At 47.7% G+C, this 23,935-nt stretch overlaps 1 protein-coding gene across 6 annotated transcripts in view; it reads right to left on the bottom strand.

Moving 5' to 3' along the window:
- Positions 1-23,935, bottom strand: part of rfx4 (regulatory factor X, 4) — a 391,138-nt gene that overhangs the window by 64,903 nt on the left and 302,300 nt on the right. For all 6 annotated transcript variants that reach the window (XM_072484885.1, XM_072484883.1, XM_072484881.1 and 3 more), the window contains 4 exons: positions 21,770-21,983; positions 8,276-8,353; positions 8,017-8,180; positions 6,154-6,254 (listed from right to left, as the gene is read on the bottom strand). In XM_072484885.1, coding sequence (XP_072340986.1) covers positions 6,154-6,254; positions 8,017-8,180; positions 8,276-8,353; positions 21,770-21,983 — 557 coding nt within the window. The remainder of the gene's footprint in view (positions 1-6,153; positions 6,255-8,016; positions 8,181-8,275; positions 8,354-21,769; positions 21,984-23,935) is intronic.

The following is a 23,935-nucleotide window of genomic DNA, read 5'->3' as shown; positions in this document are numbered from 1 at the left end:
ATTACGGTGCTAGCAGAAGCCAGTCGAACATGATTGTTGTAACAAAACAGATTGGTTGCCTTTAGGCCGTTCTCACAGTGCCTCAGCAGTTGGTTAAGGCAGGGTTTTTCAAAGTGTGGATCACGACCCGTTGCCGGCGAGTTTTGGGAGTGTCGAGGAGTGATGGGCTGCGCCGTTTCTGCGGTGGTCCCGATCACGTGAGACGCGCCCAATGGATACTACCGGCTTTTAATAATAATGATGTTTTATTGTCACAAGTAGGCTTACGTTAACACTGCAATGAGGTTATTGTGAAAAGCCCCTAGAATTGAACCCCTGCTGCCGGCCTTGATCTGCATTACAAACCAGCTGTCTAGCCCACTGAGCTAGAAGCTGCAGCAGAGTTAAGGAGGCAGTGGCATAGCGGTATTGTCGCAGTACTAGTAATCCAGAGACCCAGGGTAATGATCTGGGGACCCAGGTTCGAATCCAACCAGGGCAGGTTGTGGAATTTAAAACTCAATAAAGTATCTGTAATTAAAAGTCTAATGATTGCCCAGGATCGGACGATCCAGAAGCTGGGGAAGGAGCTGGAGGAGCAGGAGGATCACCAAATGGTGGTGGAGATGGAGATGGGGAGGCTGAAAGACCAACAAAAAAGGCTTCTGGAGAAGGTGGAGGACCTGGAAAATAGGTCCCGTCGGCAGAATTTAAGGATCGTTGGTCTCCCGGAGGGGGCTGAGGGAGTGGATGCTGCCGCGTATGTGGCAGACATGTTCCAGAAGCTGTTGGGGAATTATGTCTTCCCACGCCCGTTGGAGGTGGACAGGGCGCACAGGGCGCTGGCGAGGCAGTCGCGAGCAGGGCCCCCCCCGAGCGATGTGGGGCAATCGCACGGGGAGCTGCAATTGGCGCATCTGCCAGGACCTGAGCGTGGAGATGGCCAGTAGGAGGGCAGGCTACAGACAAGTCAAAGAGATTTTGTTTAAGAAGCAGGTGATGTTTGGGCTGCTATACCCGGCGCGCCTTTGGGTCACGCACGAGGGACAGCCCCATTATTTTGAGGAGCCCGAGGACGCGATGGACTTCGCCAAGAGAGAAGGGCTGGTGCCGAACTGAGGACTTTTGGACTTAAGTTAAAAAGTTATTGAGTGATGTTTTTATGTTTTTCTTGTTTGGTGTTTTTTTCTTCTATATTCGAGTTTTTGTTGGAAGGAGAGGGAAGTTAAGGTATTTGGTTCTGGGGCTTTTTGTGTTCTGATGGGGGTGGTTGGAAGTGCCTATTACTTACTTTGTATTACTTGAACTGCACTACTGTCGGGGTTTTCTTTGTTCCTTGCGATTTCTTTCAGAGCCATTGCTGAAGGATGGCTGGTTTGGGGCAGTGGTGTCGATGGGCGGGGGGGATGGGACAGAGGGAACAATAGGTGGGAGACTTGTTGGTGCCGGAGTCGAGAGTCACCAGGCTAGCTGGGTGAGCTGGTCTACGGAAGCCAGGTGGGGGGTGTGCATATAGCTAGTTTATGGCAGAGGTTAGGTTACAAGGTGTTGTTGCTGGGGGGGGGTGACTTGGGTTGAGTAACATGGAGGAGGTCGAAGGTGGGGGCTGCCAGGAGGTGGGCCAGGGAAGGCGTGACAAAGGGGCTAGGGGCGGGCCCAAGAAAGGAGATGGCTGATCGGTGGAGGGGGGGCACGGTGCCCCCAACCAGGCTGATCACCTGGAACGTTAGAGGGTTAAACGGGCCGGTAAAGAGGTCACGTGTGTTCGCGCATCTGAGGGCGCTGAAGGCGGACGTAATTATGCTACAGGAGACTCATCTGAAAGTAGCTGACCAGGTCAGATTAAGGAAGGGCTGGATTAGCCAGGTCTTCCACTCGGGGCTGGATACTAAGACCAGAGGGGTCGCGATTTTGGTTAACAAACGGGTGCAATTCGAGGTGGGTAGCACAATTTCAGATGGGGGAGGTAGATTTTTCATGGTGAGTGGCAAGCTCGAGGGGGTGAGGGTAGTTTTGGTCAATGTATATGCCCTAAATTGGGACGATGTGGATTTTATTAAGAGACTGCTGGGGAAGATACCTGATCTGGACTCGCACATGCTGATTATGGGAGGGGATTTTAACACAGTCCTTGACCCCGGCCTAGACCGGTCGTGTTCAAAAACGGGTAGAGTGCAGGCAATGGGTTGACCCATGGAGGGCTAGTCGGCTGACGGGGAAGAGTTTTTGTTCTATTCACATGTTCATAAGGTTTATTCCCGAATTGATCATGAGCAAGGATTTGTTGGCGGGGGTGATGGACGTAGAATACTCGGCGATCGCTATTTCGGACCATGCTCCACATTGGGTTGATCTGCAGGTCTGTAAGGAAAGCTTTCAGCGCCCTCAATGGAGGCTGGAGGTCGGTTTGTTGGCGGACGAGGCGGTGTGTGAGAGGGTGAGGGAATGTACGCAAAACTACCTGCAGGTCAATGACACAGGAGAAGTCTCAGCTGCGGTGCTCTGGGAGGCGCTGAAGGCAGTGGTGAGAGGGGAGCTGATCTCGATTCGAGCACATAGGGACAGGGCGGACAGAGCAGAAATGGACCGGCTGGTAAAGGAGATTACAGATAGACAGGAGCTATGCGGAGACCCCGAGGGCAGAGCTATTAAGGGACCGACGAAGGCTACAGTCGGAGTTTGGGGTGTTGTCCACAGGTAAGGCGGTGGAGCAGCTTAGGAAGGTGAGGGGCGCGATCTATGAGCATGGGGAGAAAGCCAGCAACTGAGGAAGAGGGAGGCGGCTAGGGAATCAGGGAAGGTAGTCGACGGGGGGGGGGGGGGGAGGGGGGTAAACTTGGTAGGAGATCCGGCAGGGCTGAACAAGGTGTTCAGGGACTTCGAATGTGTGCTTTATACCTCAGAACTCCCCGCGGGGCAGGAGGGGATGAGGCGCTTTTTGGACGGACTGACCTTCCCAAAAGTGGGTAGGGGGTTGGTAGATGGGCTGGGGGCCCCGATTAGGACCGAAGAAATATTGGAGGGCTTGAGGGCCATGCAATTGGGTAAAGCCCCGGGGCCGGATGGCTATCCGGTGGAGTTCTATAAAAAGTTCTCTGAGATAGTGGGGCCGGTGCTGGTTAGGGTTTTCAATGAGGCAAGAGACAGGGTGGTTTTACCCCCGATCATGGCGCAGGCCACCATCTCCCTGACAAAGACCCGGAGGCATGTGGGTCCTTTAGGCCAATCTGTCTGCTCAATGTAGATGCAAAATTACTGGCCAAGCTCTTGGCTGCTAGGATTGAGGACTGTGTGCCGGACGTTATTACGGAAGACCAAACCGGGTTCATCAAGGGCAGGCAGCTGGTGGCCAACCTAAGAAGGCTGCTGAATGTGATCATGATGCCCCCGGAGAGTAGGGAGGTAGAGGTCATTGCGGCAATGGATGCCGAGAAGGCTTTCGACCGGGTTGAGTGGGCCTATTTATGGGAGGTGTTGGGACGATTTGGGTTCGGTGAGGGCTTTATCGACTGGGTTAGGCTGCTGTACCAGGCTCCGGAGGCTAGTGTAAGGATGAACAGGATGACGTCTGACTATTTTAGACTGCACTGGGGGACAAGGCAGGGTTGCCCCCTCTCCCCACTGCTGTTTGCGCTAGCAATAGAGCTGCTGGCAATTGCCCTGATAGCTTCTAGGGGTTGGAAGGGGCTGGTACGGGAGGGGGGATAACAGAGTCTCGTTATATGCTGTCGACCTGCTCTTATACATCACGGATCCAGTGGCTGGGATGGATGAAATCATGGGAATCTTGTGGGAATTCGGCCGGTTCTCGGGGTATAAACTGAACATGGCAAAAAGTGAGTTGTTTGTAGTCCAGGCGAGGGGCCAGGAGGATCGGCTGAGGGGGCTGCCGTTTATGTTAGTAGGGGATAGTTTCAGATACTTAGGGATACAGGTGGTGCGGGACTGGGGCCGGTTGCACAAGTTGAACTTATCTCGGTTGGTGGAGCAAATGAGGGTCGAGTTCCGGAGGTGGGATGCACTCCCACTGACACTAGCGGGGAGAGTGCAGGCGGTTAAAATGACGATCCTCCCGAGATTCCTGTTCCAGTGTCTCCCCATTTTCAAGAAGGTTAATAAAATGATTATGGGATTTGTGTGGGTGGGTAAGTCCCCGCGGGTGAAGAGGGTGATGCTCGAGAGGAACCGAGGGGAAGGGGGACTGGCGCTGCCAAACTTTAGTAATTACTACTGGGCGACCAACATAGCTATGATAAGGAAGTGGATGGTGGGTGCGGGGTCGGTTTGGGGGCGGATGGAGGCCGCTTCATGCAGGGGCACCAGTTTGGCAGCCCTGGTTACGGCGCCCCTGCCGCTCCCTGGCGCCTGTATACAACACACCGACACATACACCCATACACACACACACACAAAGCCATACACAGACATACATAAACATACACACATATACACACAAAGACATATACAGACATACATAAACACACACAGACACATACACAGACACTCATACACACAGCCATACACTGACATACATAAACACAGACACGTACACACACAGACACTTACACACCCCGACACACACACAGACACATACACAGAGATACATATACAGTGGGGGATTCAAACATACACACACAAGGGGCTGTTTAGCACAGGGCTAAATCGCTGGCTTTGAAAGCAGACCAAGGCAGGCCAGCAGCACGGTTCAATTCCTGTAACAGCCTCCCCGAACAGGCGCCGGAGTGTGGCGACTAGGGGCTTTTCACAGTAACTTCATTGAAGCCTACTTGTGACAATAAGTGATTTTCATTTCATTTTTCATTCATACACACAAACACACACACAGGCACACAGACACATACACAGACATACATACACACAGACACACACACAGACATACATACAGACACCCACCCACACAAACATACATACACACACAGAGGCTCACACAGACACATGCAAACACACACACATACACACACAGATAAACACTACACACACATACATACATGCAGCATTGATACAATGAGCGCTATGCTGCCATGTGAAATGTGATAGATCACAGCAGCGGTGTGCTGAAACAGTGTTTCTGCTGCCTGGCCTCTCTGGATGACTGCAGAACCACAAGGAACCTCTGCTGCAGGCGACACAACCTTGCCAGTGGTGATGACTGGATGGGTAAGAGTGACGAGGGCAGTCCATTCAGCTGGAAAATGGGGAGGCAATTGGTAATTTATTTAATAGCTGCAGCCACACACATTCACATAGCTGGTGAAAGAGGCCCTGTCCATGGTGCTTACACAGAGAAATGGGCATTAATACAGCATCTTTCATAATCACCAGGCAGCTCAAATGCTTCTCAACCAATGAATTCCTTCTGATGTAAGAAACACAGCAGCTAATGTGCGCCCAGCAAGATCCTGCAAACAGCAATGTGTTCATGACCAGATGACCTGTTTTTGTGATGTTGATTGAGAGATAAACATTGAACAGAACACCAGGGATAACAGCCCGTCACATCTTCAAATAGCGCTCTGGGATCTTTTACTACCACCTGTTAGGGCAGACGGGATCCTGGTATAACAGCATCTCTCCCTCAGCACTGCAATTTCACCCTTGACTATAATGCTCAAATCATGGAGTGGGACTTGAACCTGGAACCTGCTGAGACAGAGGCAAGAATGCCACCCACTGAATCACAGCTAACAATGATCAAAGGACAACATATAACCAGCAGTGTAACTCCAGTCCACCAATTGTAAATGTATCAGAGACTGGACAATAAAAGGGAATTGATGATTTTTCTGGTGGGGATGGGGAGGGGGGGGGGGGGGGGGGGGGGGGGGGGCGGGGGGGGGGGGGGGGGGGGGGGAGAAGGGGGGGGGGGAGGGGGGGTAGATTTCTTTTGATAATCTTTAGGTTAAAGATTTGTGGTTTGTTCTCAGGAAATGAGATGGGTAGGTCAAAGTGCAAGATTGCGTATACATTTCTGAATGTATATATATTATTCACCTCTTACCATTCAATATGATGCAAGCTCACAGGGTGTTTGCGTTTACTTTAGTCAAGTCGCACAGTAACAAAGTGTTAACAGGTAAGTCATCCGGGCGTTTATTTCACACCTGTGTTGTGCAAGCATGTCCCAGGCAATATTTACTCTGATCTACAACTTACATTCAAATTTGATATTTCTTAAATTTTCAGGAAGTTCGTGAAGCGCAACTTTTAGCCACTCATCCAGCTGTTTAGCAAATTTGCGAATCACCTGTGTCAAACTGAAATGAGAGATAAAGTGAATGAATGAATCATGTCCTGTAGGGTATTCTTTCACGAAAACAACTTGCATTTATATAACACACCTATAACATACTGGAACATTCATATATTACACACTAGGCCTCACACATTGCTACAGATGTAAAAATAATCTTCTCTTTGCAAAAAGAGGAAGGCAGTCAGCCATTGAACTGAAAAGTCATATACAGACCTGGCCTTTGGAAGGGATAACCTCGTGTAAACCTAATCACTACCATTATCCACTAATATTGGAAATTAAGGCATTTGGTGAATTGTTAACCTGCCTCTTCTCTTTCTAAGTGCTGAGTAACCTGCAATGCGTTTCCAACATTTTCTGTACTCTCTACTCCATCGACAGTCAGGACTGTGCAGTGGCAAAGGACAGATTTTCATGTGTGACTTCTCATGTGGTGACTTCCTAATCTTGGTCATGCTGCAAGTGCATTGCTTTATTGGTGGTGGGTGTTTTCACAAAGGAAGGCCAGAATCTGATGATGGTTGCTGGAAGAGGACCCTAAGTTGTTGAGCACCTGATCTGACTATCCTGTTGACTTCATGAGTGTCAGGTCTAGTTCAATGCCTGGGAGTTAGAGTGTGCTGAGTTCAAGTTTCACTCCAGAGACCAGTTGACACTCCCAGTGCAGCACAAAGAAAGCACTGCATTATGGGATGGTCAGGACTGAGGGAGCACTACACCAATCTCCAATGGACGGTCAATACAGAGGGAGCGCTGCATTGTCAAAGAGTCAGTATTGAGGGAGTGCTGCACTGTTGGAGGGGCAACGCTGAGGGAGCGATGCACTGTTGAAGGGGCAGCATTGAGAGAGCACTGTACTGTCAGAGGAGTAGTAATGATGGAGTGTTGCTTTGTAGGAAGAGCAATACTGGGGGAACATTTCATTGTTGAGGGAATGTTGCACTTACAGAGGTGTAGTACTGGAGATACCGTCTTTCCAATGAGACATTAAATTGAGGTCTCATCTGAACTCTCAGGTAGATGTAAAGGTTTCTACAACTTTATTTTGAAGAGCGGGGTCATAAATTCGAACATTAAACTAATAATAAGCAGATTCATTTGCATCTATAGCAAAGTGTGACATGTGGAGTGCACTAGAAACAATTACACAAAGGAATATACAGTAATTAATTGCTCCCAGATTAATTTGGACATAAAACACTACCACAAATGAATCTTCATTCGTTGGTTTAGATTCAATAGTTACAAGAATTGCTGCTCTGTCTAACTCTCAAAAGGACCATTACAACCTGTTGGAAGGAATGGACCCTCCAGGCAGGAAACTCACAGTACATGAAGAATGGATTTCTAATATAAACTCACTAAAGTGTATACGCACTCCTGTGCAATCATGGTTTAGGAAAACAAGGTAGAAACATCACAGGATAACCGGAGTCCCGTTGGATTTTACCCACAATTGTTTCCAACTCTGGAAATAAATTAGGAATGAAAGTAAATACTTGCAGGAGTGTAAAACTGGTGACAGTGGGTTGATCATCCACCAGAGGCTGGTCCTGATTTTCCTGTCCATTGACTTCAATGGGAGCTCATGAGGGGGTGGATATATAATGGGCGAGTGCCTGGCAGGAAAGATGCCTGATTGGTAAAGTGTGTAATAGCCGACTGATCCACTGTCCCTTGTACACCCTGGCTGGAATTGGACTTTCCCCTGCTTGAAGTCTGGAATTGTGGATGCTGTAGATATGGACGATGGTTTGACCAACCTGTCTGGTAATGCCTGTAGAACAGTGGGCATCAAAACCCCGGAGATTGCCTTGTACAATATGGAGTCACAAACACCTACAATGTTCACGACAGTGGTAGAGCCCAGGACTGGGAGCATGTGTGGAGGCATTCCTTGCCAGAAATGTAGAAGAAAACTTTGAACCTGGTTCACACAGGGAAGGAAAAGAAAGGAGCTTATAAATGTGGCTTTAGCCCTGAGTGAGCAGATGAGAGTTGGGCTCAAAGAGAAGTGCTCACCTCATCGAAATTTGCCCTGATCACTGTGTCTAGGATTCTCTGACAGTGAGTTCGATACATCATAATAAAGGTGGAAACCTAGACGTTAAAAAAAGGCAGAATAATCTGGTAATATTCACAAACACCAAACTTTGTCCAACGCTACATCCTAGTTTGATATTATTTGCAACAATAAGGCAAACTTTTATATCAAGGGATTGTGTAAACCATGGATCATTAGATACCATTCTCACCACAAAGTCCGAAAGATTTAGGTTTTCAATTCTCATTCCAAAAACTTAAGTCCTTTGTCACGAAATGTATCATGACAGTATTATAAATCATGAAACGCCTATTTTTTAAAAAGATTATTTTTAAACGAATGTCAAAACGGCTCCAAGAACTGTCAACCAGGTTTGTGGATCAGACTATGGTTATTTTATGAGGGGACAAAGTCACTGTTTCTGATATTGACTCAATGTTCGTCAGACTGGAAGACGAACAAAACTCCACTGACACCTTCATTGTCAACAAAATACAAATTTACCTTTTCAAAAACAGATGTTTTTGGTGTACTGGACCACAAGTGAGAGAAAGAGTCTAACTACCTAATGGGATTAAAACAAGACCTATTTGGACCATGACTCGGCACTGATACTGGGTCACATGATATAGCGGCCATATTTACTCCCTGTTTAAAATATAGTGAACTGCGACAGACAGAACTCCAGGACGGAATTACATCACACAGGGAGAGAGGGACCAACAAGCACAGCTATCGAACTAATGGACTCAAGCTGGCTAAAAAAAGGGCCACACTGCAGTTCCCTGAAAGGGAAATAAAGAACTTCCTCTCTCCCCACCATCTCGTTCCATCTCCAAGCTTACCCGAAAAAACTAACCTCCTTCAGATATACTACAGCAGTCATTGCAACAGAATCACAGCATCTTTACAGTGCAGAAGGGGGCCATTGAGTCGGCACTGGCTCCCTCAAAGAGCATTCTACCTTGTCCCACTCCCCTCCCTGTCTTATCCCCGTAACCTTGCACATTCTTTCTTTTCAGATAGCAGTCCAACTCCCCTTTGAATACCTCGATGGAACCTGCTTTCTCCAGCCTCTCAGCAGGTTCAATTCCAGACTCCAACCACCCCAAAGTACATTTTTGTTACCTCCTCGCAACTTCTGAGACATCTCTGCAAATCCTTCACATCAGACAACTTAACAACGTAATTATAACAATCACAGGCCTACGTTGAAACAGAGCCTGAGATCCATTCTATTTTTGTAAGTATTGTTTTATCTTCATCTGTTTTGTGTGCATGTGTGAGAGTGCGAGTGGAAGAGTGAGGGAAACAAAGGTAGGGACTTTCCAGCCCCGCAGTGTGTCTTCCCTCAGCTCACCATTGACCAACGGCGTGATCTTCCGGATCCGCCAAAGTCTACGGCATTTTGCCCCGTTGATGTGGGGAGTCACCTTCGGCAAGGCCAGAAGATCCAGCTGGTTGAAAGGGCCGGAAAAGACGTCCATAGTTTTCCTTATTAACCTCCAGCCGACTGAAACAGCTTGCTGCTGGGTCATTTAAAATTGATGTTCTCATTCCAAGGGTTAGAAATACAAACACGCTCACAAACAGATATAAATAATCACAGGCGATAAAAGGTAACACCTTAATATTGTCCATGACACCATATTCCAGGCTGATAATTAGGGTTTCCAACCCTTTGGTATTGGCCTGGAGTTTCCAGGGGTTGAAGATCAATCTCCAGGGCACTGCTGTGTGTAACCCTGGAGAAAAATCATCAGGACAATTTTGTCATTTTGTTTGAACATTTCTCTTTACCAGATATAAAAATATTTAAAATGAGAGAAAAAAAAGGCCCTTTGGCTGATAGTAAAGCATCATCCCATTGGGTAATGAGTCTTTTTGCTTTTCAATTGGTGTAGGAAGACAGCGTGTCACAAGGATGGATATTTCATAGAATTTACAATGCAGAAGGAGGCCATTCGGCCCATCGAGTCTGCACCGGCTCTTGGAAAGAGCACCCCACCCTAGGTCCACACCTCCACCCTATCCCCATAACCCAGTAACCCCACCCAACACTAAGGGCAATTTGGACACTAAGGACAATTTATCATGGCCAATCCACCTAACCTGCACATCTTTGGACTGTGGGAGGAAACCGGAGCACCTGGAGGAAACCCACGCACACTCGGGGAGGATGAGCAGACTCCGCACAGACAGTGACCCAAGCCGGAATCGAACCTGGGACCCTGGAGCTGTGAAGCAATTGTGCTATCCACAATGCTACCGTGCTGCCAACTAATGGCTGGAGCTTGAGGGAAGGTCATGTGATGAAACCTCCAGGAATACATCGAATCACAATTGATAAGCCGACTGACAACCCTAGTGTAGAACTGAAGGAGCGCTGCGCCGTCCCTCAAATGCAATATTAAATTATGACTCCCTCAACTTGTTCAGGTGGCTGCAAACAATCCCATGACACCTGTAAAGAGCTGGAACTGACTTCTGGTATCCTGGCCAACTTTCCTGCTTCAATTATACTTATTATTGTCTGTGGAACCTTGACCATTGCACTTGCTAATGAGGATTTGCTAATGAGAGTGTAATAGTGGTAACCACTGTTGCTTCACAGCACCAGGGTCCGGGTCGATTCCCGGCTTGGGTCACTGTCTGTGCGGAGTCTGCACCTTCTCCCCGTGTCTGCGTGGGTCTCCTCTGAGTGCTCTAGTTTCCTCCCTCAAGTCTCGAAAGACATGCTGTTAGGTAATTTGGATATTCTGAATTCTCCCTCCGTATCCCTGAACAGGTGCCGGAATGTGGCCACTAGGGGCTTTTCACGGTAACTTCTTTGCAGTGTTAATGTAAGCCTACTTGTGACAATAAAGATTATTATTATTATTATTATTATTATTAAGTGGATTTACGCACGTGTGTGAAATGAATATTATTGTGAGGCAGTGGAAGGCAAACCACCACTGACAAAAATTGCCAAGAAAAATGGTTGAGAGTTCAGGATCAGGTCAACAGACTGCAAGCCAAGGAGCTACCTTCAGGCAGACACCTGTAGTATACCATATAATGGGATACCTGTATAAGGTAAAGTTGCCATAGTCTCAGATGACCATAAGCTGCTTTTCCCTTTGAGGGGGAGAGCTGACTGGTGGTGGTTTAACTTGAGGATCACCACACCTCCGGCAAGGAGCAAGGTTGAGAGAAGGGGGCCTTCATAGGTAATTGGACAATGTATCACTAACAATTTATGCTTGTATTTCTCAGGTCACACCAGTATAGTCCTCCCAGTCCTTTTACAGATGAGTTTAAACTTTTCCACCTTCTGGATACGGTGGGATTGGAATAACACTCGGAAGAAAACTGGAATCCCCTGTGCTAGACAAGGTGAAACAGCTTGACATGGTTGTCAGTCCCTTTACAATCCAAAATACAGCAAGCAGATCATTGCTCAATCTACACTCCCCCAATGCCTCACTTATATATTCGCTCCTGATAACCCAGTCTTCCGTTCCCTAAACCATCTGTTTTCTCTCCGCATCCATGATCGAATAGTCCCAGAATGTCACTGGACTAGCAATCCAGGTAGTTGGTGGAATTTAAATTAAATGAATAAATCTGGAACATCAATAGTCTCAGTAATGCTGGCCATGCAACTCTCATCGATTGTTGGAAAAACCCATCTGGTTGACTAATGTCCTTTAGGGAAGGACATTTTCCATCCTTACTGGTGACTCCAGATCCAAAGCAATGTGGTTGACTCTTAACTATCCTCTGAAATGGTTCCATTCAGGGCTGGATTCGAAGACCAGGGGGGTAGCAATTCCGATCAGCAAGGGTGTGGCATTCGAGGCTGGGAGAATTGTGGCAGATAAAGGGGCAGGTATATAATGGTGAGTGGAAAGTGGGAGAGGGTCCGGGTGGTGTTTGTGAACGTCTACGCTCCGAATTGGGATGATGTGGAATTTATGAGACGCATGCTCGACAAAATCCCGGACTTAGAGTCACACAACCTGATCATGGGGGGAGACTTTAACACAGTCATTGACCCCGAGCTGGACCGGTTGAAATCCAGGACAGGGAAGCGACCGGCAGTGGCTAAGGAACTGAAGGGTTTTATGGAGCAGATGGGGGGGGGGGGGGGGGGGGGGGGGGGATCCCTGGAGGTTCGCGCGGCCGAGAGCGAAGGAGTTCTCTTTTTTCTTCCACGTTCATAAGGTTTATTCCCGCATAGACTTCTTTGTCTTGAGCAGGGCGTTAATCCCAAAGGTGGCGGGGACAGAATACTCAGCAATCACAGTCTTGGACCATGTCCTGCACTGGGTGGACCTGCGGCTGAGTGAGGGGAGAGGGCGGCGCCCACTCTGCAGACTGGATGTGGGGCTGCTGGCGGACGAAGAGGTTTGAGGGGGGATTAGCAGGAACATCCAGGATTACCTGGAAACATATGATACGGGTGAGGTAGCAGCGGCAACGGTCTGGGAGGCTCTGAAGGCAGTTGTCAGAGGGGAGCTCATCTCAATTCGATCCCATAGGGAAAAGAGAGAAAGAGTGGAGAGGGAGAGACTGGTGGAGGAGATACTCCGAGTGGACAGGAGATACGCAGAGGCCCCCGAGGCGGGGCTACCGAGGGAGCGGCGGAGTCTGCACGCGGAGTTTGAACTGCTGACCATAGGGAAAGCGGTAGCACAGCTGAGGAAGGCAAGGGGGGCAGTCTGTGAGTACGGGGAGAAAGCGAGTAGAATGCTGGCACACCAACAGCGAAAGAGGGAGGCGGCCAGGGAAATCGGGGGAGTAAAGAATAAGGAGGGTAACATGGTCTTGGATCCAGGGGTGGTGAACGGAGGAGTCTTTAAGGAGTTCTATAGTAAACTATATGAGTCGGAGTCCCCGGCTGGAGCGGAAGGCATGAGGCAATTTTTGGACCAGTTGAGGTTTCCAAAGGTGGAAGAGGACCTGGTGTAGGGGCTGGGGCCCCCAATTGAATTGGAGGAGATTGTCAAGCGTATAGAGGGCATGCAATCGGGTAAAGCACCGGGGCCGGACGGTTACCAGGTAGAATTCCATAAGAAATTTTCGAAATATTGAGCCCACTCCTGATGAGGACCTTCAATGAGGCTAGAGCGAAAGGAACCCTCCTCCCAACAATGTCACAGGCCTTGATCTCACTCATTCTTAAACAAGGGAAGGACCCGGAACATTGCGGGTCATACAGGCCGATTTCGCTTTTAAACGTGGATGACAAATTGCTCGCTAAGATTCTGGCCACAAGAATTGAGGATTGCGTCCCATGGGTGATAGAGGAAGACCAGACTGGGTTTGTGAAAGGCAGCCAACTCAGTACCAATGTCCGGAGACTTTTGAATATTATTATGATGCCCTCAGAGGGAGGGGAGGCGGAGGTGGTAACAGCGATGGGCGCAGAGAAAGCCTTTGACCAGGTGGAGTGGGAGTACCTGTGGGAAACGCTGGAGAGGTTCGGGTTTGGTGACGGCTTTATTGGCTGGGTGAAATTGCTGTACCAGGCGCCTGTAGCAAGTGTTATGTACAAACCGGCTGAGGTCGTGGTACTTCGAACTTCACCGGAGAACGAGGCAGGGGTGTCCCCTCTCCCCGTTACGATTTGCCCTAGCTATAGAACCACTAGCTATGGCGCTGAGAGCCTTGAAGAACTGGCAGAGACTGGTTCGGAGGGGGGGTGGAACATCGGGTCTCACTATACGCGGGTGATTTGCTCCTGTACATCTCGGACCCTGTGAAGGGGATGGGGGAGGTTCTGCAGATCCTGAGGGATTTTGGTAGTTTTTCAGGGTACAAATTGAACATGGGAAAGAGCGAGTTGTTTGTGATCCAGGCCAAGGGGCAGGAGGAGAGACTGAAAGAGCTGCCGCTCAGGGTGGTAGAGAAAGGTTTTCGTTACCTGGGTATACAGGTGGTCAGGAAATGGGAGGCCCTGCACAGGCTCAACCTGACCCGGTTGGTGGAGCAAATGGAAGGGGACTTTAAAAGGTGGGACATGCTCCCGCTGTCACTGGCAGGGGGGGTGCAGACCGTGAATATGACTGTCCTCCCCAGATTTTTGTTTGTCTTTCAGTGCCTCCCCATCTTCATCCCTAAGGCCTTTTTTAAGCGGGTGAGTAGGATCATTACGGGCTTTGTGTGGGCAAATAAGACCCCACGAGTAAGGAGATCGCTGTTGGAACGCAGTCGGGGGTTGGGTGGGTTGGCGCTGCCGAACATTCGCAACTACTACTGGGCGGCCAATATAGCTATGATTAGGAAGTGGGCGATGGGGGGCGCGGCGTGGGAGCAGCTGGAAATGGCGTCATGTAAAGGTACTAGTCTGGGAGTTTCGATAACGGCTTCTTTGCCGTTCTCGCCGACCCGTTACTCCACAAGTCCGGTGGTGGTGGCGACACTGCGGATCTGGGGACAGTGGAGGAGGTACAAGAAGGTGGAGGGAGCGTCGGTCTGGACCCCGATATGTGACAACCACAGGTTTGTCCCGGGTAGGATGGATGGTGGGTTCCAGAGTTGGCAGAGGGCAGGCATCAGAAGGATGGGAGATCTGTTCATAGACGGAAGCTTTCCCAGTTTGAAGGCGCTAGAGGACAAATTTAATCTGCCTCCAGGAAACGCCTTTAAATATCTGCAAGTACGAGCCTTCCTGAAAAAACAGGTAGTGGCCTTTCCAACGCTGCCGCCACTGAGAATACAGGACAGGGTGGTCTCCGGCACGTGGGTGGGGGAGGGGAAGGTGTCGGTTATCTACCAGGAACTACAGAAGGTGGAGGAAACCTCGGTGGAGGAGCTCAAGGGCAAGTGGGAGGAGGAGCTAGGTGAGGAGTTGGAAGCGGGTCTGTGGGCAGAGGTCCTGGGCAGGGTTAATTCCTACTCATCATGTGCCAGGCTCAGTCTAATTCAATTTAAGGTGGTCCACCGGGCACACATGACGGCAGCGAGAATGAGCAAGTTTTTTGGGGTAGAAGACAGTTGTATGAGGTGCAAGGGTAGCCCTGCAAACCATGTCCACATGTTATGGGCATGCCCGGAGCTTAGAGAGTTCTGGCAAGGGTTTGCGAGGGCAATGTCCAAGGTGCTTAACACACAGGTGGTGCCGAGTCCAGAGATAGCGATCTTTAGAGTGTCAGAAGACTCGGGAGTTCAGGGGCGAAAGAGGCCGATGTCTTGGCCTTTGCCTCCCTAGTAGCCCGGAGACGGATTTTATTAATGTGGAAGGACTCGAAGCCCCCCGAGTGTAGAGACTTGGGTTAACGACATGGCTGGGTTTCTCAGCCTCGAGAAAATAAAGTTTGCCTTAAGAGGGTCTACGCGAGGGTTCTCTCGGAGGTGGCAGCCGTTCGTCGACTTTCTCGGGGAAAATTAAAATTACAGCAGCAGCAGCATTCTGAGGGGGGGGTGGTGGAGGTGAGTGCTTCATTGGGATGGTGTGGGATGATTGAGTCGCATGGGGTAATGTCTATTTAATTGTTATTGTATATTCGCTTTTTGCACTGTGTTAATATTCACTCTAATTTGTTTTGTTATTATTGTTACTACTGTTTTATTGTGAAAAATTCTGCAAAACCTTAATAAAAATACTTTAAAAAAAAACTATCCTCTGAAATGGCCGAGCGAGCCACTCAGTTCAAGGGCAATTAGGGATGAGCAAGGAATGCTGCTCTTGCCAATGTCACCCACATCCCATGAAAGATTAATTTTAAAAAAGCAATGACTAGCAAGGCTGAGCAGGACATGGTACAGGGGCAGCTGAATATTCTTGGGAATAAGGCAGTAAATTAAACTAAATGTAGAGAAATACATCACACAAAGCCAAAAATATCCAAGAAGGTACAGTGACTTAACTGGAACGTGGGCAGCACAGTAGCCTAGTGGTTAGCACAATTGCTTCACAGCTCCAGGGTCCCAGGTTCGATTCCCGGCTTGGGTCACTGTCTGTGCGGAGTCTGCACGTTCTCCCTGTGTCTGCGTAGGTTTCCTCCGGGTGTTCCTGTTTCCTCCCACAGTCCAAAGATGTGCAGGTTAGGTGGATTGGCCATGATAAATTGCCCTTAGTGTCCAAAATTGCCCTTAGTGTTGGGTGGGGTTACTGGGTTATGGGGATAGGGTGGGTGTGTGGGCCTGGGAAGGGAGGCCGAATGGCCTCCTTCTGCACTGTAAATTCTATCTATAAAATAATGTGAGTGGGAAGCGAACGACATCTGCTCATCCTGATTGATCGAAGCAACCACAAAATTGCTCCACATTGAGTAAAGCAAATCAGATTTCAGGAAATGGTCACCATTGAGTTGAGAAAGTTAAGCCATCCTGCCCACTTTATAAATCATTGGGGTGTACAGTTCTGGTCACCGCAGTGCAAAAGGGATAACGGAGCTATTGAAACGATACAGAGGGTCACCCAAGGTGGTTGAGGAGATGGAGGGAGTGGAAAAAAGATATAAATTGAGTATGTTGTCACTGGAAAAGGGGGTAAGACATGATACAATTGCTGTATTTAGGATTATAAAGTGATTAGATAGTATTGGTCATCATGAACTGGTTCACCTTGTCCAGAACAATAGATCCAGAGGCCTGCACCAGAAGGGAGTGAAATTCAAAACCAATCTTATGAAGGAGAGAGAGTAGTATGCTGTTGTTGGTTGTCATGTACTGTTGCCGTCTGAGATATAGATATTTGTATGATTTTTTATTTAGGGTACCCAATTATTTTTTTTTCCAATTAAGGGGCAATTTAACGTGGTCAATCCACCTAACCTGCACATATTTGGGCTGTGGGGGTGAGACCCATGCAGACGTGGAGAGAATGTGCAAACTCCACAGACACTGACTCGGAGCCAGGATCGAACCCAGGTCCTCAGCACCATGGGCAGCAGTGCTAACCACTGCGCCACCGTGCCGCCCTGCCACCATCTACAAGGCGCAAGTCAGGATTGTGATGGAATGCTCTCCACTTGCCTGGATGAGCGCAGCTGCAAAAACACTCTGGAAGCTGGACACAATCCCGGACACACCACCCCATTTGATTTGCACCCCTTCCACAAACATTCACTCCCTCCATAGTGACCACAGTGTGTAGGATCTCACCAACTCTCCTCCAATGGCACCTTCCAAACCCACAACCACTAATATGGAAAGACAAGAGCAGCAGATACCTGGAAACTCCACCACCTGGAGGTTCCCATCCAAGTCACACATCATCTTGACTTGCAAATATCTCGCTGTTCCTTTACTGTCGCTGGGTCAAAATCCTGGAACCCCTCCCTAACAAAACTGTGGGTGCATCTACACTACATGGACTGCAGTGGTTCAAGAAGGCAGCTCGTCACACTTTCCCGAGGGAAATCCCGACAGTGCAGAAGGAGGCCATTCAGCCCATTGAGTCTGCATTGACCCTTTGAAAGAGCACTCCACCCAAGCCCACTCCCCTGCCCTATCGCTAAATTCCTTAACCTAACCTGCACATCTTTGGACAGTGGGAGGAAACCAGAGCACCCGGAGGAAACCCACGCAGACACGGGGAGAAAGTGCAAACTTCACACAGTCAACCAAGGCCAGAATTGAACCTGTGTCCCTGGCGCTGTGAGGCAGCAATGCTAATCACTGTGCCACCGTGCGCCGGACCAGCAGTCAGCAATAAATGCTGGCCTAACGAGCAACACCCACATCACATGAATGAATAAAAAAAGCATGAGGTCTTTCTTTGTGATACATTTCCCAAAGACAGGTACGTTTGCAGATACTTCATCATGGACAAAACCATTTGATGTTCATTCCAAAAATCCAAATCAGCTACTTATTAGTAGATTGGGACATACAGATTGCGTCACTGTAACTTTGCTCGTGAGGTCAGAAATCAGATCACCTCCTGACCTCCTGAAGACTCCAATCTTCATGGCCAATAAGGTGAGCTCATTCTGAACTCCTTTTGCCATTGGTTAGCACCAAAATAGGAGTCACACATTGACGTATTGGGAACTTGAGGGGAGAGGAATTACTTAGTGGAAATGCAAAATGGGTGAGCCTTGTTTGAGCCCTTTCCCAGATCCTCAACATAAAGCCTTGTTTCTTTTCCAAGACATGGGCAGGATTCTCCATTAGGGAGACCATCTTCTCCCACCGGAGCTGAATCGCACCTGCGCGAGGATCGGCACCCAGAGGCGATACGCTATCCCTTGCCATGCAATTGTATGCATGGTGGGGATTGTGAGGGATTCCATCGCAAAACACGCTATCGGCCCGCCATTTTGAGCGGGTGGCCCGATAGCAAGGTCTGGTGGATGGCTCCCCTCCCCCCTCAACATAAGCCCTGCCACCCCACCACAGGAATTCGAACATAGAACATTACAGCGCAGTACAGGCCCTTCGGCCCTCGATGTTGCGCCGACCTGTGAAACCACTCTAAAACCCATCTACACTATTCCCTTATCGTCCATATGTCTATCCAATGACCATTTGAATGCCCTTAGTGTTGGCGAGTCCACTACTGTTGCAAGCAGGGCATTCCACGCCCTTACTACTCTCTGAGTAAAGAACCTATCTCTGACATTTGTCCTATATCTATCTCCCCTCAATTAAAGCTATGTCCCCTCGTACTAGACATCACCATCCGAGGAAAAAGGCTCTCATTGTCCACCCTATCTGGATCCACCCTTGCTGGGTAACCCCCCCCCCCCACACAGTACACATGCATGGGAATGACTCATCCCCCCCCCCAGAGACCCCCACCAGAGGTTCCCATCAGACTCCTGAACAAAAGACCACCACCAGAGACCCGCAGCAGGGACTTGCACCACAGACCACCAATAGACCCCCACCAAAAACCCCTATCAGAGACCATCCACAGACCCCCCGCACCAGATACCCTCATCAGAGACCCCCACCAGACACCCCCATCAGAGACTTCCCTCAGAGGCCCCCACCAAAGACCCCCACCAGAGATCCCCACGAGAGTCGCCCACCATAACAAGGAATCCTCCATAACAGGGAATCCCCATATCAGAGAACCCCCCCCCCCCCCAACCATATCAGTTACTCCTGCCTGGAAGTTGCAGAGCAGTCCAGTTGGCGAAAACAGTGAAAACAATAATTGCTTTAAAACTAACCTATCCCTAAACTTGCTTCCACAGGCAGCGAAAGCAGCAGCTGTAACTTCATGGAAAACAAAAAATCACATCACCATGGTGTAAAGCCTCTCAGATCCTTTGATCTGCATGACTTCTATTCACTTCCAAGATAAATTGCTTTTACTAGACTGTAATTAACAGCTTCCACACAGCCCGATGTCTGGATTGTTTAATTTAGTTTCCCTTCACGCTTAAATGGATCACAAGTACCCTGCTGTGAAATGAACCGCAATGTTTATAAACATCATGCCATGATTGACAGCTCACGACCACATCAAAAGCATTTAAGTTTTGTCTGCTGAGAAAAAGATGAAGTGAAAGCACTGAATTCTTAGATGTTTGCAAACATTGTGGTCAGGTTCAAAGCAGGGTACTTGAGAGCCATTCAAGCATGAAGGAAAATGAAATTAAACAATCCAGACATCTGAACCTCCACTGATCCGTTTTTTTCCAGACATTGGATTCTCCGCTGCATCAGGAACTCCACTACTCGTGGCGACCGGCTGAGAATCCAGCCCATGTTCTTATACCAGAACAATTCCCCTTATCTGGCTATAATACATCCCATCTATTTATTCTGCACTTCAAACAAAACAGAAATGACTAATGCATTGCCACAATTACTAACACAATGCTACAATTACTAACACAATACTACAATGACCAATGCAATGTTACAATGCCCAATGCAATACTACAATGACCAATGCAATGCTACAATGACTAATGCATTGTTAAAATGACCAATGCAATAGTACAATGACTAATGCAATACTACAATGACCAATGCAATGCTACAATGACTAATACAATGATGCAATGATTAATGCAATGCTGTACTTACAAATGCAATGCTACAAAGACTAATGTTGTGCTACAATTACTAATACAATACTACAATGACTAATTCAATGATACAATGATTAATGCAATGCTACAATGACTAATGTCATGCTACAATTACTAATGCAATGCTACAATGACTAATACAATGCTACAATGACTAATGCAATGCCACAATGACCAATGCAATACTGCAATAATTAATGCAATGCTACAATGACCAATGCAATGCTACAGTTACTAATGCAATGCTACAATGATTAATGTAATGCTATACTTACAAATACAATGCTACAATGACTAATGCAATGCTACAATGACCAATACAATGCTACAATTACTAACGCAATGCTACAATGATTAATGCAATGCTACACTTACAAATGCAATGCTACAATGACTAATGTTGTGCTACAATTACTTGCTGCCCTCCTCGACCTTCCTAAAATTGAGGGCCATAAATTGAAGATCAGTACTCTCGTGATAAAGTTTTTTATGTTTGATTTGGTGAGTCTGTTTACTATTGATGCTCACTATGATTGTTTGGTTAACCTGATTGTAGACGAGGAGAAAAGGAAAACAAAGCTGTCCAAAAAGCTGGACGTCAGACTTGAAGCATGAAGTAGATATTTTAAAGCATTGTGAATACAATCTGTTACACACATATACTATCTCCCGATAGCCCTGAGATATAAAATATATAAGTCACATGGTTAGAATGTGGAGCTGGCTACCACATGGAGTAGCTGAAGTGAACAGCATTGATGCATTTAAATGGAAGCAAGGCAAATGTATATTGGAGAAGGAAATAGAAGGAATTTCTGGGATGATGAAATGGGGAATGGGAAGAGGATCGGGCAGCATGGCGGCACAGTGGTTAGCTCTGCTGCCTCACAGCCCTAGGGACCCGGGTTTGATTCTGGCCTTAGGTGACTGTCTGCGTGGAGTTTGCACTTTCTCCCAGTGTCTGTGTGGGTTTCCTTCAGATGCTCCAGTTTCCTCCCACAGTCCAAAGATATGCTGTTTAGGTGGATTGACTATGCAAAATTGCATCTTAATGTCCAGGGATATGGGGGTTAGGTGGGATTACAGGGATAGGATGGGAGCTTGGTTAGGGTGCTCTTTCAGAGAGTTGGTGCAGACTCAGTGGGCCGAGTGGCCTCCTTCTGCACTGTAGGGATTCTGTGTTCTGTGACTTCTATGTGCAGCAGAAACACCAGCATGAACCAGTTGGGCCAAATGACCTGTATCCCTGCTGTATATTGGATGTAATGCTATAGTTAACTTTTCCATTTTGTCAAGTCTGTTATTCTCCTCCCTCGGATGGATGGAAATAGGCAGCTCCTGAATTCTCATTAAAAACTGCATGGTTCTGTTTGTAAAAAGGCTGCACAGTTTTTGTCCCTCGCATTTTATCTGTGAGACAAGGATGATCTACATTTAATTTGTGCATTGGCATGAAGCAGCATAGATAATGGATCATTGTGTGTTTACCTTCTCCTCCGAGAGGCTCGCTGGCAGATTTAGGTCTTTGACATTTGGAAACTCTGGCAGCAAGGTGCCCAGCTTGGAACGTGGTGAATATGCCACCGTCTGCTTTGCCACTTCTTTCTTCCCCGTTTCGTTTACCCAGGCTGCTCCTTTCTTGGAATACATCACATCGTAATACGGGGAGCTCTCCTTCACAGCTATCCCATAATAATGGTATCTGTTAGCGGCAATCACACACACACACACACACACACACCAGGGTTACTGTTAAATAATTAGACAAATGGTTCTCTAAATTCAGAACAAACAAATCAACCAGCTCATTGATGGCCCTGACAAGGTGCCAGCACAAGGCACAATGGGCTGAATGGCCCTCTTCTGATTCAGTTTACACAGGAAGTGCCGAGAGTGGCAGCATTCTCCCAACAGGAGTCAAACTGTGCAGGGCGAGTAAAGCGGAAATTATTTTTCATTATTTTGTAACTTTCTAGATCAGATCCGCATACGACTTCTAGTGCACACCCACTTTCATGTTTGAGAAGGAGGGGCCTTCATGAATATCCTAATCCGGTACGGGAATTGAACCCACGCTGCTGTCCTCGCTCTGCGCCACAAACCAGCCATCCAGCTAACGGAGCTAAACCAGTTGGTGTCACACCCACTTTCATTGTACATTCAGTGAAAAGCAGCTGTGAAGTCACTACAGTGTAAGGACAATGTAACCCTGGCGTCAAAGCTGACGCTGAACAGATCCCAGTTCAGGCATTGATGCGATGTCCAGTCTCCATGTTGAATGACCCAGCAAAGGACTGCTGACATTAACCACCCATTTCTAACTCTGCTTCTCTCCATTAGTACAATTCCTCACAGTAAGAGACAGGGATCAGACAAGCTCTCTTTGTGGAGACACTTCCAGATAAATCTACACAATCTCCCAGTGGAATACTGCATTGATCTGGAGCTTGCTGTCACAGTCAGGGAGATAGACCTGAAGAGTAAATTGTTAACAGTGAGTCTGATATGAATGGAGATACAACATGTTACAGTGTAACTGCGCTAGTTGGCTCCAACGCAGGACTAATGATCTAACATTTGAATTGAGGAAAAACAGAAGTATGGTTGGGTATTGTGGGATTGTAGTGGAGATTCCACCTTAAAGAGATTGAAACGCTGCCCAGGATCGAACACCAGACACATTCTGATCTTCTCCCATCGATACAAGCCTCCTTATGGGCAGACAGGAACATAGGAACAGGAGGAGGCCATTCGGCCCCTTGAGTCTGTTCCACCATTCAATGAGATCATGGCTGATTATCCATCTAATGTTTTTGTTAGCGTATCTTCACACCCAAACACAGTTTGTTACCTTTTGCCGATTAGTGGGGAAGTGATGGAAGGATTCCTGAGCCCAATATCTGCCCTTTGAACCAAGTTATCAATGCTCTTTCCGTGACCAACAAGTCCTGGGGTTGGCCTTGAATCCGGAGCTTCTGACCAGAGGTAAGGATGCTGCCCACTGTACCACAAGGCCTCCTATCCACCTAAGTGCATCTGCTTGATATTCCTTAATACCTTTACATAATGATAATGGATCGATATTAGATTTTAAATTAACAAGGGATCAAATGATCTATTACTATTTACGGGAGAAAGTTCTAAAATTCTATCACCCATTGTGGGTGGAAGTGTTTCCTAATTTCACTCCCGAAAGTATTGCCTCTAATTTTTAGATTATGGCCCTTAGTCTAGACGGCCCAAGCGATGGAAATAATTTTAATCTATTTTATCTGTTCCCATTAATATCCTGAAATCTTTAATCAAATCACCCTTTAGCCTTCTGAATTCCAGGGAATACACCCCTAGTTTGTGTTAATCTCCCTTTGAAAATTAACCCTTGATTTCCAGGTTTCAGTCTGGTGAATCACCCTCCATGGTCAATATACCCTTCCTAAGGCGTGGTGCCCAGAACTGCTCACAGTAACTCCGGATGTGGTCTAACCAGGGCTTTGTATAACCGCAGTATGACGGCTACTCTCTTATATTCTAGTCCTCTAGATGAATATGAGCAGGACTTGGAAGTACAATACCAGGAACCTCAGGGTCACATTGTTCTGATGGTGCTTTGAGCAAATCTCTAGCTTGGCTTAACATCAAAATGATGCCCATCTA

Source organism: Scyliorhinus torazame, chromosome 19 (genome assembly GCF_047496885.1).
Source record: "Scyliorhinus torazame isolate Kashiwa2021f chromosome 19, sScyTor2.1, whole genome shotgun sequence".
NCBI classification, from domain to species: Eukaryota; Metazoa; Chordata; class Chondrichthyes; order Carcharhiniformes; family Scyliorhinidae; genus Scyliorhinus; species Scyliorhinus torazame.
This window is presented reverse-complemented; position numbering and strand designations above follow the sequence as displayed.